Source organism: Pseudorca crassidens, chromosome 9, assembly GCF_039906515.1.
Source record: "Pseudorca crassidens isolate mPseCra1 chromosome 9, mPseCra1.hap1, whole genome shotgun sequence".
NCBI lineage: Eukaryota > Metazoa > Chordata > Mammalia > Artiodactyla > Delphinidae > Pseudorca > Pseudorca crassidens.
Window position 1 is genome coordinate 35,629,087 of NC_090304.1, and position 18,116 is coordinate 35,647,202.

The 18,116-nt window shown below is 40.2% G+C and overlaps 1 protein-coding gene across 2 annotated transcripts in view; it reads right to left on the reverse strand.

Moving 5' to 3' along the window:
• NELL1 (neural EGFL like 1) overlaps positions 1 to 18,116 on the reverse strand; it is an 865,825-nt gene that overhangs the window by 637,972 nt on the left and 209,737 nt on the right. For both annotated transcript variants that reach the window (XM_067749619.1, XM_067749618.1), the window contains exons 11-12: positions 13,203 to 13,302; positions 412 to 540 (exon numbers count right to left, since the gene is read on the reverse strand). In XM_067749619.1, the coding sequence (XP_067605720.1) occupies positions 412 to 540; positions 13,203 to 13,302 (229 nt within the window). The remainder of the gene's footprint in view (positions 1 to 411; positions 541 to 13,202; positions 13,303 to 18,116) is intronic.

The window sequence follows — 18,116 nt, forward strand, 5'->3', positions numbered from 1 at the left end:
GTAGAGTTTGGGAATTAGCAACACATGAATCAGTCATTAGGAAACACAACTGAAAAAAAACTCTGCCCTTGGCAGGTGAAGATGATGGCAATTGGGTATAAGCTAGTATCAAAGCATCCGTTCAAAAAGAGGATCCACCATGTAACATTTAACTGAAATTGAAGAAGACAATATACCCAAACAAGACAACATAAAATGAGGGGTTTAGGGTTTTGCTGGTGATTGAAAGGTCTTGCTTTTACATGCTACTAAGCAGCCTGGATAAGTCAGAAGAAGAGAATATCCTAGATTGTTGGTATAATTTTTTATAGGATCCCATGGGACCAGAACCAAGTGAAGGCTTTCATTCTTCAACCACATCCACCAGGAATACATTTCTCACAAGCTGACTTTATTAAATAGTTCACTTACCTTCACAGTAGGCAGAGTCTCCCTGGACAGAGATGTAACCATTCTTACACTCACAAGTAGCTTTGGTATTCCAGTTTTTGCACTCTGAGTTTTCACCACATTTAGGTCCTTCAGCACAAAAGTTATGACCTAGAAGAAGCAAACAAAATTTTACATCAGGAAAGAAAAGAATAAAAGACTTCCAAATAATAAAGCATGAGACATTTTTATTATATGTCAGCATACATGAGAACACGCCTTGGCAATATGCAAAGGTAAGCTGGCAAGGGGGTAGAAGAGTAGGACTAGGAAACGTTGGACCATCCCATGCTTCACATTTTTTCCCCCTAATATACACACTTGCTAAAGTTGTTCCTTCTTGAAGGCTTTTATCCATGTTGATCCTGAATTTTCTTTCTACTGCCTTCTTATATGACTTGTCTTTCTATAATTGTTTTATTGCAAAATTTATGATACATAAGAGATATATAAAATGAGTATATATGAATATATAAATAAAATGAATACAGTATTATCAGTACCCCTTTATTACAGGTCCCCAATGAATCCTCCTCCCTGCCATCAGACAACTCTCTTAATTTGTGTGTTAATCACTCCCTTACATATTTTTATAGTTTTACCATACATAGGTATGTATTTCAAAATTATAGATTATTTAGTTTTGCCCATTTTGAACTTCACATGTGAAATCATACTGTAATATCTTCCACGGTGGTTTTTTTCTATTCATCCATGTTAATGTCTATAGCTATCTTTCATTTATTTGTCAATGGTGTATAATATTCCATAGCATGAATATTCCAAAATTTATCCATTATACTACACATTGACATTTGAGTTATTTGCAGGTTTGGAATTACAAACAATGCTGCAAGGAATGTTCTTGAACATGCTTCCTGAGGCATACTTTTTTAACCACATGTTTAACATTTCTTTGCCCAAGAGTCTTCTTGAATCTCAGACATTCCTTCTAGGATGGTTATTTTTCTTAATGTATCCTTTATAAGTTCCTTTAATGAAGATATTTTGATAGTAACTGTGCTCAATTTTAATTTATCTAAATATGTCCTTTGATCACCCTCTTAATTGAAAAATAGCTTTTTTGGGTATAGAGTTATTTTGCCTCAACATTTTAAAGATATTCCATTGTTTTCTGGCTTCTATTATCACTCTTGAGAAGTCAGTTGTTAACCTAATCATCATTTCTTAGTATGTGACAAACACTTTCTCTGTGGCTTTTAAGATCTATTTTATTTGGTTGTTTGCTTGATGGGGAAGGGGGTTTGTTTGTATTCATTAACTTTAAGGTATTTAGGTGTGAATTTATTTTTATTTATTCTTCCTAGGATTCCTTGGGATTCTTGAATCTAAAGATTAAATCTTTTATCAATTTGCAAAATTATCAGGTATTTTCTCTTCAAACATTCTCTTTTCACCATTTTATCTATTCTCTCTTTCTGGAATTTGAATTAGATAAATATTATTCCTTCCTTCTCAAGCTCTCCTCCATGTTTCTTAGACTTGCTTTACTATTCCCCTTGCTTTTTTCTATGCTGAATTCTGTTTAACTTTGGATGTATCTTTTGGTTTATTAATTCTCTCAAGTAGTGTCATGTTCTGTTTCAGTCATCCATATCATTTTTATTTTACTTACAATTTTATTTTGTAGAATTCAATTTCTTTCTCTTTCAGTCTCCTTGATCAAATTTGTGGTCTCTTATTCTTTCATCTTTTAATTTCCTTTTTTAAAAACATATTAGACATATTTTATACAGATAACTCCAGTATCTTCAGTCTTCCGACTTTATTAAAGTAAAATCAGCATCTGATTTTACAGTTTGTTTTGCTGAGTATCATGCATGAGGACTTCTTTTCTTGTGTTTTGAGTGAGTCTTTTATTTGTGAGCTCATATGTTTTAGTATTTAATCTGTGGAAATTACTTGAGGTTTGGGCTGTAAAATTGTATTTCTTCAGAGAGCATCTGTGTTTGCTTTTGTCAGGTGCCTGAGGGAACTATCAACCCACCATCACTTTACATTACATTTTGCCTTGGGGCATAAGGATTGAGCCACACGGGTAGAATAAATTTAGGCCCTAAGCTTTCAGGAATGCAAACTTTTCTCTGCCATACTGGCTATCTAGAGTCGAGACTGATAGGCAAGTCTTCTCTTGCAGAGTGGATTTTTCCTAGTCACCCACTGAGGATTTACCCTTCAAGGTTCTTGATTTACGCATCTCACACCAGCCCCAGGCTTTGTCTCCTGTCTACTTAAACAGTGTCCATTAGAAGCCAGATGCTACCATTCTACCCTCTGGGCAAATGCCAACTCCAGTGTGTTAACTTATCTCAAAAGAATCACCCTTTTCCAACATTTCTGGTCTCTGATATTTTTTTCTCCTACCTCTATGACAAGCTGCACCAATTTCCTCCCGACCCCCCCAAAAATTTATGTTACGCATCATTTTTAGGTGAACAAGAAGTAATAGGCTACGCCCACCACAGGAATTGTGAAGTTCAAATATAACAAGGTATATGAAGGTGCTTTATCATCTTTAACTCAGTACATTTTAGCAAATAATAATTATACTGCTACATCACATATTGCAGTCTCATAAAAAAAACAACTGTTCTTGGAGAGGAGATCTAATTTATAATTCAGGGTCTATACCAATAAACAAAATAAATCGCTTTGCCTGTCTAGGTACGTATACCAGGAAAGGACAACATCAGTGATTTTCACACTGTTCCTCAGAATCTTGGGCACAGCTGAGTTGTCGGATAGGGCTCAAGTCCCCCACCCCTGATTCAAATAGAATAGCTTTGCTTTTATATTTTTGATATAGTGATCATGTGAACAACAGTTTCTGGCTGTAAAAAATATAGAAAACACTAAACTATATCAACTCCAAGTTTAATTCCTTTTGGTGATAACATTCTAGAATGTTTTTCCTTTGAAACAGAATCTTAAACCAACACAAGATTTAGACCATACTTAGTCTAAAAGATAACAACTCTTATTAAATAATAACATTCATGTACCTATATGTCTGGCATTACACTAGATGTTTTAAATGGGGATAATAATATACCCTATTAATATGTGTGGAAAGAGTTAAATGCGCTAATCCATATAAAGCACTTAGAGCAATTCTTGATACGTACTAGGTGGTCACTAAACGTTAGCCACTGTGATGAGAATGATAATGATTATGATAATGATAATACTGACAACGACATAGAAGTTCAAATAAGTTGATAACACTGTTATCCTCAGCTTCAAGATAAGAAAAGCCCAGACTCATTAATATCTAGCTAGTAAGTGGAGATGCTAAGATTCTAAATTAAGTCTGGTAAGCTCCAAGGCCCATGTACTTTTCCTGTATCCTCTCACAGAGCAAACCTAGCAAAAAAAAAAAAAAAAAAAAGTGAAAGATGTAGATGCTCCTTGTGATGTTAGAGAGTAGACCCACAGGCTTGGGGGAGCGTGGCATCACATCCAGCCTCACTATCTGACCTGCTAACTGGAGATTGCCCCAATCAAAATCAGAGGAAGAATTTGCTGGACTTGTGAAACATGTGTCAGTCAAGAGCACTTTCACAAGGACTTGAAAAGCTTATAATAACCATTAAAAGTACGTGATGTTTTTGCTAGCAAAGGGACAATTTTTAGGCATCATAGCTTTCTTTGCCAGAGGAAGTGCCTGGCCTTCCCTCCCCACGTCAGAATTGATCAATTAAGTTATCACATTTTCTTTCATTATAATCCTTGACTCAATGTCATATGTGCATCCTTTGTTACATGGCTGCGTTTTTTTTTTTTTTTTCTTTCCCAAGACTGCAACTGTCCTCCTTCCACATGCATTTGACAGGCTGGAAAAAAGCCCCTCAAACATTGTTGATTTTCCAATGCATATCTATCAAGCACGTGCCATATCAATTCACAATGCAGAGAGTTGGGTCAATTGTATTTCAAGGACAATGAAGGGCCCCTGTGAGACAAACCCAGTTTATGGACAAATGCACTTTGGCTGGGCCTCACCGTTGTGCCAAAAACACATGTTTTGTTTTTTTATAATTAATGCAGGCCTTTATTCAAGCAATATTTATTCAGTGCTTGCTTGCCTTTATGCACGAGTGAATAACATCCACTGAATTTGTATGGGGCACCCACTCTGTGGACTGCAGCACCACGCAAGCTCCCGGGGGCAACGTCAAAATGTGTGAGACATTCCCTGACCACAAGGAAATTAGAAACTCTAAGGGGATATAAGCTAAATACAGGGGTAGGTAAGTTGTGAGCAGTACAAATTATCATAGTGTGTCAGAGAAGAAATCCCTTCTAGATGATGCAAAACTTGACCTTTGATTCATCACAGGTAGAAACTTGAAAAGGGGCAAGACACAGATCCTAGTGGGAGGAATGGAACTCCAGCCCTTGAGGAAAAAGGGTAAGTTTAAAGAACCTCAAATAATCTGGCACAGTTGTAATAATAATGATTAACAGTTACTGAGCATGTAATATATGCTAGGCACTCAGTGAAGTGTTTCAGATGCATTAACCCATTTAACTCTGTTAACAACCCTATGAAACTGGAATTATTATCCCTATTTCACAGATGTAGCAATTGAAGTTCAGAGAAGTTAGTGCACTTGTGAAAGTACACAGAGCCATATATATATATATGATATATATATCTATCACCCTCTTTCTTAAATCACTCTTTTTTTCCCAGAATCAGAAGCTGTGACCAGATTGTAGAATACACACGCACATGCGCACACATACTCAATATTCACGTTATTTTACTTGAATATTTTTAATAAGTAGCTCTAGAGTCTGTGGAATTATCGTCCTATAATTAGAAGCACACAGTGACATCATTTAACTAGTACTGGTCCAAATACAGAGAACACTTTTATTATAAAAGCTGCTATTTATTGAGTTTTTCTAACTTGCCAGGCATAGAGCTTCCCTGGTGGACCACTGGGTGAGACTCCGTGCTCCCAATGCAGGGAGCCTGGGTTCAATCTCTGGTCAGGGAACTAGGTCCCACATGCCACAACTAAGAGTCCACATGCCACAACTAAGAAGCCTGCATGCTGCAACTAAGACCCAGCACAGCCTAAATAAATAAATACATAAATAAAACAGATTGGGTCATGTCACAATCCCCCTTAAAAATCTTGTGAGGGCTTCCCATTTTACTTAAGAAAAAATACAAAATCCTTAACTTTGATTTGAAACAACAAACAGGCTCTCCTCTCCCTCTGTCATTTCCCTCCAATTGTATCAGCCTTTGTTTTTAATTCCTCTAGTACTCCAGTCTCTTTCCTGATTCAGGGTCTTTGCAAGCTTGTCCCACCAACTCAGAACATTATGAAACATCCCTGCCAGAATAATTTCTACTCAGCCGTCAAGTCCCAGCTTAAATATATTCTATTCAGAGAAGGCTTTCCTGTCCCTCAGGTCTAAAGAAAATCCCATTACTCTCTCCCATACCACCCTATTCTTCTTGTTTATAGCAGGTATCACAATTACTAATTACATGTTAATTTCTGTGTTTATTTGTTGAATGTCTGTCTTCACATGAGGAGCTCACTTCTTCAAGGGAAAGGACCCTGTGAGTTTGTTTCCCTTGTGCCTAAGGCAATACCCAACACATTATAAACACTCCAATATTTGTAGAGCTAATGACTAAATCCTCAGTCTTTCAAAACTAGAACTAAAGGAGTGTTTTAAAGATGAATAAACCAAGCCTCAAAGATGTTAATTACCTTCCTTGTGGTCACGTAGCTAGCAGGGTGAAAGAGAGATATAAACCCAAATATGATTCTAATACCCAGTCTCTCTCCACCACTCTACACGACCTCCCAGCCATAATTTTAACCATTAAGGGACATTCAAGGAACGCCAACCCTGACCTGAAGAGACCAGTACTCCATCAGTCATTAGCAATTTCTAGTCCCTGACATGCCTTGAACCTTTCAAAGGAACAAACCTTATTTCTTTCTCCAGCACACAGTCCATTATTACTTGCTGCTTGGGGACTCAAAGTCAGAAGAAAAATAACATCACACGACAGAACACCATCCACGGATGAGATACCAAGATGAGTAAGACCCACTTGGAGCTTATTTACGTTCGAGTGATGGAAATGAGCAGATGCTCAGAGGAAGACACACAATCTGCTGAAATGGGATTCCAGGTTTTATTCCAAACACCTCCTTTAGTTCCTGGCAGAGGTACTATTCATTCATTTGACAACTATTAAGCCCCTGCTGTGTGCCCAGCCGCTGTGCTACACAATAGGGATATAACAAAAAAGCCACAAACATCATAAACATGCCTTCATTCATCTAACACTCTAGCAGGGATGGCTACCCTTGAGTGTTGGGTTACAGGAAATATTGTGATGGAGAGGAGCAAGGTACTTCCGGAATGTATCACAGAGAAGGGTCCTAACACTAGGTATCAAAAGGAGATTTGAGGGATGAGTGAGGTTGACTGGACAAATCGTAAGAGTTCCAAACACAGGGAGCAGCATGTGTCCACGACATGATCAAGGAAACTAAAGAAGAAACGTTAAGTGTTGGGGTCATATTTTCTCCTCTCATTGGGAGCGGTCTAAAATTTGGACTCCCTTCGTGGTCCTGAATCTAGAGTTCTATTGCCAGTGAAAGATCAATAACACTTGTAAAACTCTTTGCTTTCTTTAAATCCATTGGCCTAATCTGCATATAATAAACCCTGCCCATCGTAATGAAGCCCTCACACTGCCACTCTCCAGATCCCACTCTGTACCTTTTTATAATTACAGCAAACCATCCACCCATTCTGCTTCATCTCTGGTTTCTCCATCCAACGATGGATAAGCATCTTTACGGTTGACTACTGTGACTTCTTCCACAGCAAGGAATGAATAGGTCACTACCCCTGGGCAGGAGTTAGTTTCTCTACGATAAAGTTTGATTCCACATAGGGCACCACTGCTTGTCCTCAATCTCCCGCATCCCCCAAGGGTCAAGCAGGTTACCTTTGAAATGACAATCTGAAAATGCACCTCAGCTTCCTCTACACTAACTCAGATCCTAGAAAGCCAATACTCCTCATATCACTGCTGCTTGCCCAAGCTTGAAAGTCACAAGGAGCAAAGGTAAACCGAGTACAATATATTCCATGTGCCTAGTTGGTATGGAGACAGCTCCACCCATGGACTGGCCCTATAGGAGGGATACGGCCCAAAGATCCTTTATGGGAACAGGATGCCCTAACGTACTCCACAACCAACATACATACCACAGAAGCCTGGGCCCTGGAGGGGTGAAGACAGTCCTTTAGCTCCTGTGGACAGAGGGTTGTAACATCAGGATGGGCCTACTAGAGACAGAGCTCTGGATTCTCACAGGTTCTGTCTTAGAAAGCAACTGGTTTTTCTACAGTAGTCAACACTTAGGGGTCTTCCAGTCCAAGGCAGCCTGGTCTTAGTTTCAGGTCTTCTCTCTGGGGCAATGTGCCTCCTTCCCAAGGCTCCCTGGGCCTGGATCCATTGTGGCACTTTCAGGAACACAGAATTCAAGGGCTCCCTGAGACTGAACTCTTCTCCAAAGGCCCTCTGTCCCCAACCTCAACAGCTGAGCATATAGCCTTGTCATTCCAGTGCCCACTGTGGTCCACGGTTGCAGGTATTTTGATCAGATTCCATCTATCAATATGCAGAGGACCTGACCCATCTATAAACTATGGGTTCCTCTATACAGGCACTAGTTTACCTTCTGATTAAGTGCCTCTTTTACAGGTCTCTTTTCACCTCAAATACACTGAAATCCTCTAAAACCATTTCAGTTACAAATTCATCTAAGATGATGAGGAGGTCTAGAAAAAAAGAAGATCATGCCACACCAAGACTCTTTGGGAGGAGTTAACTGAAGGGCATAAAATCTTAAGTAGTACAAGTAATAATCTCAACTAATTTCAGCCCAGGCCAGATGACAAGGCAAGTGGGCATGAATTAAAATTACAGATAAACACATTGGGAACAGATGTCGGAAAGAACTTTTTCCTCAACACTGAAAAGCTTAAACATGCGGCCAAACCCTCCAAAGTCACTGGCAACACTGAAGATAAAATTAGAGCCAATTATGAAGGGAATAAAACCCTAAGGAGTGTATGTAGCAAGCATTCTGGGATGAGCCAAACGATCGGTGTGTTCTCCCGGAGCGATCCTGAAAAGACACAGTCACGTTGGTTTTTGTTCCCCCTTCAACTGAGAGCACTGGCAACTTATGAGCAATCTTTTTCCGCTGGGGCTACAGCCACACTTTTGTTACTCCTTCCAAGGCAGAAGCATAGATGTCACTCCGGTACCCACTCCCCTTTCTCCACCCTCGTGGCCTTATGCTTAAGTGGACGGGCTCCTGCTATAGCCATTACCTCAAGGTAATGATGAGGATAAACAAATTTCATGCTGCCAGCACACACTGTCCCGAGGCGTCAGAAACAAACTGCACCAGTGATTAGGGCTGCTCTGGGTAGTGTCGCTGGTGACTGAGATGGTGGATCCCAGCAACTGCAAAGTGGCTTCTCCCTGCCAACGTCTAACATCGTGATTCTTTTTGCATGTGTTTTCCCTAACTGTCCTGCAGTTCTGTCCCTAACAGCATCCTGGCTGCACCAGTAGCCCTGTGGATATAACTACCTGTTCAGCTGATTACCTTCATTTTTCTCTGAAGGGTAGAGAAATGAGTTACAGCATTTGTCGTTACCCAAGATTTGAAGAGTCAAGGTGTCCAAGCACTGAGTGTGGATATCGGTTCTGCTGATACAACGAACAGTATAAATCAGCCAGAGCCTGTTATCCTTAACTCGAAGGTCTTAGGTCTGATTCCCACAAAGAGAAAAACCCAGTATAAAGCTATAATCTGCACCTCTCTCCTTGAATGGAAGCAAGCGGGGGAGGGAGCTGTATCACCATACCACCGTATCAGAAAATGGGCATGACTCAGTGTAAAAAAAAAATTAGCTTCATAATCAAGCCAACACGTTAGGTCTTGAGGAAACAAGTTATAACTCTGCAAAATGGGTCTTAATGCTATTTCACAGATGAAACAGAGCCTTCAGCTGGTACTGAAAATAATTTCATTCAGTCATTGACATGAAAACGACAGGACTATTCTCTATGGTAGGAACATACCTTCATCCCTCCCTTTTCTCCTACATTCAAAGAATCGATTCATAAAATGTAATCATTAGGGCTTCCCTGGTAGCGCAGTGGTTGGGAGTCCGCCTGCCGATGCAGGGGACACAGGTTCGTGCCCCGGTCCGGGAAGATCCCACATGCCGCGGAGCGGCTGGTCCCGTGAGCCGTGGCCGCTGAGCCTACACGTCCGGAGCCTGTGCTCCGCAACGGGAGAGGCCGCAACAGTGAGAGGCCCGCGTACCGGAAAAAAAAAATGTAATCATTAAAACAAGCGTTAGGGCTTCCCTGGTGGCGCAGTGGTTGAGAGTCCGCCTGCCGATGCAGGGGACACGGGTTCGTGCCGCGGTCCGGGAGGATCCCCCATGCCACGGAGCGGCTAGGCCCGTGAGCCATGGCCGCTGAGCCTGCGCGTCCGGAGCCTGTGCTCCGCAAGGGGAGAGGCCACAACAGTGAGAGGCCCGCCTACCGCAAAAACAAACAAACAAAAAAAAGCGTTATTTTTTCCAAGTTGGAGAGCTTCATGGATACTATTTAATCAACCAACAGGGGGCAAAAAGCACCGTCCGTGCTTTCTCAAATTCCAGTCTAAACCTAATGAAAATAAACCTTGGAAAACTTCAAATCCCCAAGCAGGCATGAGAAAGGCTTTGACTCAGATTTCTGAGCGATGATACTGAGGGGTGATTTCCCTCAGACTAAAGACCTGACACTCCCAGTAAGACAAAGAGAGATGATAAATATGCTAATTGAAGGGCCTTCAGTACAGGTATTGAAAGAGGCTACAGCCACTTCCGTGTCTGTAATCAATAATATCAGGGTGGCAGAAACCACACAGCTGAAATCACACCACTGTGCTCATCCCTGAAATAAGTATTTCAGGTCATCAGTCTTACCTCTCTCTGTTCGCTCGCTGCCTGTCAATCAGGAGACAGTCTCAATCCACAAAGCAAATGGTATAGCCCCTCCATATGCAGGATAAAAATTAGTTTACACAGAAATTGAGCGTTTCTCATCTTTTCATTACTTTCTGGTTTTGAGAGGGGCAAGGAGGAGGGGGAAGGAGAACTGAATAACGTGCCTTAGAAGAGGCCCAGCGGGCTTTCCCAGTCTAATTAGAATCAAAACTGTCCAGCCCCCCTCATCTTCCAAGACTCCACTCAGAAAACACGAGCACAGAGGAAAAGGTAAAAGACAAACAGAAGTCAAAGGGGAAAAATATCTCCCACAATATTGTGAGAAACTCTTAGGCTATTTTTAAGGACGCTGTTGGGAAATAAATTGGAATTAAGAGACACAGAGCAAAATTCATGGAGAGCACATGTCAAGACAATGGACCTTTAAGCGCATCTGGATGGATTTTTTTGTCCATCACCACATAAATTTTACATTTTTATGAAAAAGAGAACGCCCCACTGCCCAGACAAATACCCTTTTCATTTCCTGATTGTCCAATGTGCAGAGCAAGTCCCAGTATGTGGACAAGTGGGCTGAATGTTCTGGGCTCCTCTCTGCTATGGGTCAACAGGAAAGGAGGTAATGACAGTAAATGGTGCTGACAAGGGCTTCAGTCAAAAATAACGCTGTTTTCATTCTAGGTCTGAATTCTGAGATAGGAATAAATAGGAGAAACCTAAGAGAATCCATATACCCAAATGGTTGCATTCAACCTGCTTCCCAGGAAAAGAACCTCTCCACCTTTTCCCTATCTCTTCTAAAGACACACGTTGGTTCCTGTTAAAACACAGACTTGTCAAGGGACATAAATAACTCCCTCACTCACACGCGCCTCCAAGAAAAACCATCAGCTGCTAAATAAAAAGAGCTGGTAGTTTCCCGGCTGAGAAGGAAGCAGGTGGGAGGAAGAAGAAAATCCTCAACTGTACAGATTGGCCCTGGCTATGATCGCATCTATGAAGCCCTATTCCTGCCTCCCAGTTTCCCCTCAAAGCTGACTTAGCTTTGGTAAAAGCCACCAGGTCGCTAGCAACAGGAGCCTTAAATGAGTCAACTTTGCAATGAGATGTCCCATCTCTCAGCATCTTCGTTGGTAAAAAAAAAAAAAAAAAGTTTCTGCATCCCCGAGAAGTGCTAGCAGAAGCTGTGGTACCCAGTCTGTTGTAAACTGGGTCAGAGCAATGAAAATCTTCTTGAATTTCTGTGGGATAATCAATGATCCTGCTCGAATGAAACCATAAATCAGAAAGGATTTACATACACTGAGTCCCACGTGGCACCTGAACAAATATCAAGTGATGGATTTTGCATTAACTTATAAGACCTACTTAACAACCCTATCAGTTACCAACAAATGCATCCCTCTGAAATTCCAGTCAATCTTTCGTCTTTCTAAAGCATCTGAGCAGCAAATACACTTGTAGCCATGAAAGCAGATAAATCAGGGGAGATACTCTGACGGCATACCACGAATTCTAACAGCCATTTACGGTTATCCAGGTACTAAGTTTTCCTGGGAATTTTTACCAAAACACAGCTCTCTTAGACTAACCACAAAGAGAAATCTCAGCCCAAGCTGAAAACATGCCATGATCAAATATATACTTTTATATATCAGAAGGTACTAGAGGAGGGGTCAGCGAATTACGAGCTGCCACCCGTTTCTCAAAATGAAATTTTAATGAAACACTGCACTGATTTATTTACCTATCACCTCTGCCACTTTGTCAATACAACAGCAGGGGTGAGAATATCTACTTTGTAGCCCTTTACAGAAAATATCTGCCAATGCTTGGGTTAGAGAAAAGACAGAAAAAAGTAAGATAGGATATAACCTGAGCTAAACTGTTATGCTCCGGCTTCTTAACTCTAGAAGCTTCCAAGGTAAACCGGAAAGAATCTAACTCACTGGATATGTGAGAATGTGGAGAAGACTGTATGGTGGGTAGAGGTTTAAAATAATAGCAATGAGTTTAACTGGATGTTTTTTGGTAAGATTTCAAATCAATTTCAGATTCTCCTAATCTATTTAATTCTGCCTGGGTGAGAAGTTTCAGAGAGGAAGTGATATTTGATCCAGAGGATTTGAAGAAATAAATTTGGAAAAGAGGGGAATTTCAGGAATAGGCGGCAAAATAATTTCTGCTCGTGCATTAATTAGCAGTTAAGTGCTACTTACTTGAAGCTTTTTTCCTTGCAGGAAATAAAAAAGCAGTATATAAATCTATGAGTAAGGATTCAGTGTATGTCATCCTCTGGCAGATAGGGGAACTGGCCCATGGAAAGAGCTGATAAGAATGTTTCCCAATCCCACTCATGAGAAAAAAATGCAATAATGATGCAGGAACTATTATTATTATTATAGGAACCATCGTTCACTGAATATTTATCATGTGGTAGGCATGATGCTAGGTGCTTATGCATTATCCCATTTAATCCTTACAGCAGTCTTAGGAAGTAGATAGGATTATTATCCCCGTTTTGCAATTGATAAGACTATAACTGAGGACGGTAAATAGCATATACACATATCTAAGTAGCAGAGTTTTGGACAGTTGTTATTGTCATCACACTAGTCATTAAACCTTCAATCCCTGCCCTCCATCCCCACCCAAAGCTCCATGCCAAGCCCTCTTACCTCTGCAGACACTGCAGCACTGATTCTCTGGGAGAATGTGATCCTTCTCTGAGCAGTTCAAAGGAGGGCACGCTTCAGTAATTTTTACTAAAACTCCACCCTGCAAGCCAAATAATCAGGAAACAAAACAATGTTCACATTTTTAGTTGTTGATCCAAACATAAATGTTCATTGTTAACAGCCTGCCTTGATAACAACCTACGATAATTAACAGGAATCCCAGGAATCCCACAATAATGACAAAGTCGCAAATTAAACTGATGAGACTCCTGGAAGAGAGAAGGTCAATTTCCCTTTCTGTATCAGAAGAGCCTCAATTTCAACAATTGGTTTTTTTTTTTTTTTCTTTTTTGTTTCAACAAAGGGGTTTTGAGTATCTTCTATATAGCAGAATGTCACGGACAGTGTAGAGCTGGTAAATTTTTAACAATTGACTATTGGATGGCGGAACCCTAAAGTTAGCATTTGCTGATTTCTGTGGTGTCAATAACCGGACATTGTGAACTACCAACATGACATTACTGACCACAGAGTTGGGAAGTTATGTACAATGAGCTCTCATGAGCTTTTATGAGACAGCTGTGGCACTGCCCTGGATCACAAGCACTGTGAACCCCAAGATAAATAAGACATTTTCCTTGCCCTTGATGAACTCACAGTTTGGATGGAGGGAGGGAAAAAAAACCTCTTAGACTAGAAACCATAATACAATACAGTAAGTCCTAAAACAATGTGCTCTAATTATGCTATGGTAACTCATCACAGGAGAATAATTAATTCTGCCCAAGTGGGGAGAAATTATGAAGAAAATGCCACATTTGAAGGAACTAAATAGTGAATAAGATAAGGAAGAAGAGAGCTTCCTGGCAGAGGGACCAGCAAGGACCAAGGTATACAGGTACGATGAACTGAAAGTGGGTCAGTTAGATGAGCACTAGATAGTCCCTAGACATAAATAAAATCACTTACAATAAAATTTTAAATATTCAGCAGGTGAATCTTTAGGACCTCACTTCACCAAAGGTCCTCTTTGTTGACATCACTAGCATCTATATTTAGTTTCACTCTGAATTTTTAAAATCAGCTCAATAGTTACTATAAAAAAGGGTTTGAGAGTCCCTTATTTTATCTAAAATGTTAAGTTTTTTTCTCCCATTCTTAACAGCATGGTTAAGTCAACCAAGAAGCAAGCTCATTTAAGTCCAAAAGGTAATTCTCAACACAGATGGGAGAATAGGATGGAGCTGGGCCACCAGGAAGGATGGGGGAGATTCTGAGTTCTCCATCTCCAAGATATGCTGTCATTCCAGGGTTCCCTGGTTTGGCAGAACTCCCATTATATCAGGCACATCCATTCGTAAATATGAACATAAACATAACTTTAAATGTCAAATGTAATATAATTTCCAACTACCCATCATCTGGATTACTGGCACCATGGTTTCCTCTCCTTTCTCATAAATTTCAGCCAAGGCATTCCTTGTAGTGTCTTTTGTTCCCTTTTGCTCTTCATTTCTTGATCCGTCCCAAGGCATCTAGATCTCTTGCTTTTCTCCTATCTTAAAACTGGCCCTAAGATGCTGAGAACCGACCCTGCTACTCGCCCACGGTCCCCGTTTCAGCTACATTCCACTCTCACCCCTCAATCCAGGCCACGCTGGACGGCACCTGGCCTCAAGAGCTAGCACCAGTCTAAGGGCAGTATGCCTATCAGTTGAACCTCAGCTTTTGCAACAGGGAATCAAACCGATTATTACAAACCAATGGATGTTAATAACCTCACTATCAGCAGCATAAGCTGAATGCAAAGGAAAACACAATGCTTAATTACTTACCATTGCTGCCTCGACTTCGATCCTTCAATATTAATGTATTTATTCATTATCTACTGCCTCCGTGCATAAACATGAATGGTGAACTCTGTTGGATCCCTTTTATCAGTTCACTGTGCCCATCTCCCAACTTCAAATGCCTTTCTGCTAATGGCTCATCTCTCAGCCCTCAGAGGGTCCCTTTGGGCACTGGAGCCACTTTGTAGGGAGCCAGAAGTTACCTACAAGTTCCACAACCCCCAGCCCCACGGCCCAGAGCCAGTGACTGACAGGCATGGGAGGTTCTTTACTTCAAGGGGAGATGATAGCTGGGGTACGTTCAGAACCCCAGGTGAATCAGGGTACCTCTGACCTTTCACCTAAAATGGCACCCTTGCTGAGCTGCCTGCCCAAGCCTGCATGCCCACACCCTTACTTCTTCCTCCCAGGAGCACTATCTTAATAAATCATTGTACTAAAATCCTAAGCTCAGGGTCTGCTTCTAGGAGAATCTCAACTAAGACGATGAGATAAATTTCACTCTTGCTGTCAAAAAATTAAACTGTTAAAAGAGATTATCTCTAGGTGGTGAGATTCTGGAGTGATTTTTTTTTACTTCCTTATATTTCCTTCCTTTCTCTATAGTCCAAATTTTGTATCTTGAGTATGTATTTGCTTTTATTAAAAAAAGCAATATTAAAAACACTACATTTGTCATTGAAATCTAAGGTGAATGTGTTTTTGGTACATGGGAAAAATCAAGACTCTCATTTTGCAATGCTTTGGACATGAAATATTTGTAAATACAAGTTAAAAATCTGCATGCAGTAATATCTCTTTGGTGGCTATCTGAAAACATTTAAAACCCCTATCTTTGTGTCATGTGTCAACAAGCTTCAGCAAACTGCTTCAAATTCTGTGTATTTTAAAACATCACTACCGGGCTTCCCTGGTGGCGCAGTGGTTGGGAGTCCGCCTGCCGATGCAGGGGACACGGGTTCGTGCCCCAGTCCGGGAGGATCCCACATGCCACGGAGTGGCTGGGCCTGTGAGCCATGGCCGCTGAGCCTGCGTGTCTGGAGCCTGTTGCTCCGCAACGGGAGAGGCCACAACAGTGAGAGGCCCGCGTACCGCAAAAAAAAATAATAATAAAATAAATTCTTGAATTAAAAAAAATAAAAATGCCACAGAAGGCTTTTTAAAAAATAATTATACACGAAAGGTTCTTTTTTTTACATATAAAAGGTTGCTGTGACTACTGATTAAAGCAGTCAACAATTCCAATCAACCTTTAACATACTTAATGAGTAAGACCGTAATTCCAAACGTTCAAAGAGAGACAAACCCCTTTACATGAATTTGAAAATACTATGAACTGTGATTACAGTAACATAAGTGCCACCAAGTCCATTTAGTCCAGGCACATAATTTGGCACAAACCATTTTTTACTTTATTTTCAAACTCTCTCTAATAAGTATCTGATGATTAACATTTTTAAAACTTCCTGATTGTGGTATGTTATTTTATGACCTTTGGAACTCTGCATTGGTGGCAAAATATAATTCATCCATTCTTTCTCATTTAGAGTAACTGTCACCATGTCAAATATAAACACTTTCAAGTTCTTTACTAATCACTATGCTTCAACCTGAATTTCTAATACCATATAAAACTCACATCTTTAAGTAAAATTAAAAAAAATGTTGCTAGCCTAAAATATTGTCACAGGGCAGCAATAACTGGACAAAACTGACCAAGACTGCTAGGAGAGTTTATTCATCTTGATAAAAGAGATAAAACAAAATAAAACAGTATGTTAACTTCTGGAATCACTTGGTGAAAATATTGAAAACAAAAGTTTGTTTCTTATCTAACTGGGCTTGCTGAAGCTTTGAAATGATCCCAGGAAAATGAAACGCATGGATCATCAGGCAGCCTTTTGTCAACTGGGGATCTGCATTTGAACCATAGAACATGTGGCACATATATACAATGGAATATTACTCAGCCATAAAAAGAAACGAAATTGAGCTATTTGTAATGAGGTGGATAGACCTAGAGTCTGTCATACGGAGTGAAGTAAGTCAGAAAGAGAAAGACAAATACCGTATGCTAACACATATATATGGAATTTAAGGGAAAAAAATGTCATGAAGAACCTAGGGGTAAGACAGGAATAAAGACACAGACCTACTAGAGAATGGACTTGAGGATATGGGGAGGGAGAAGGGTAAGCTGTGACAAAGTGAGAGAGTGGCATGGACATATATACACTACCAAACGTAAAATAGATAGCTAGTGGGAAGCAGCCGCATAGCACAGGGAGATCAGCTCGGTGCTTTGTGACCACCTAGAGGGGTGGGATAGGGAGGGTGGGAGGGAGGGAGACGCAAGAGGGAAGAGATATGGGAACATATGTATATGTATAACTGATTCACTTTGTTGTAAAGCAGAAATGAACACACCATTGTAAACCAATTATACTCCAATAAAGATGTAAAAAAAATAAAAATAAAAACATCTTAACAATTTACAGCTGAGGCTGTGACCTTTTATAAGACTAGAATTTTATGTGTGATTTTATTAAGATTAGTTTGAAAAAAGGTTGACCTCCCATAACTTACAATATATTACTGTACAAGTTTGCTATTTATATTTTCAAAAGGTATAATCAATTCAGTCCAGTTATGGGAATGGGACTACATATTGACATACCAAGCTAATAACAGGAAATTAAAATCAAATTATAGTCTTAAATACAGTGTAGGCAAGTTACAAACACTGTCCTCCAAATGAGGAACACAAACAAAGGCTGGGAAACTGTTCCCAGACAGACTAGGAGGAAACAGTTTCTCTTCCTAAATTCAGTGCATGCATCCATTCTTGTCATGCAAGCAGTCTAGTGACTATGACCTGTCATTAAAAAAAAAAAGAACACAAATTATTTGAGTAATTATTTGCTCAATTCTCCCAAGGATAGCACTTATGCAAGACCATTTTAGATGTCTAGGAGAGAAGTTAATTCATCATATACAACAGGTACCTTAGGGCATTAAGGCTTAAATCTTGCAAAAGGCTGCGCGAGAGAGACCCGAGGCCTTC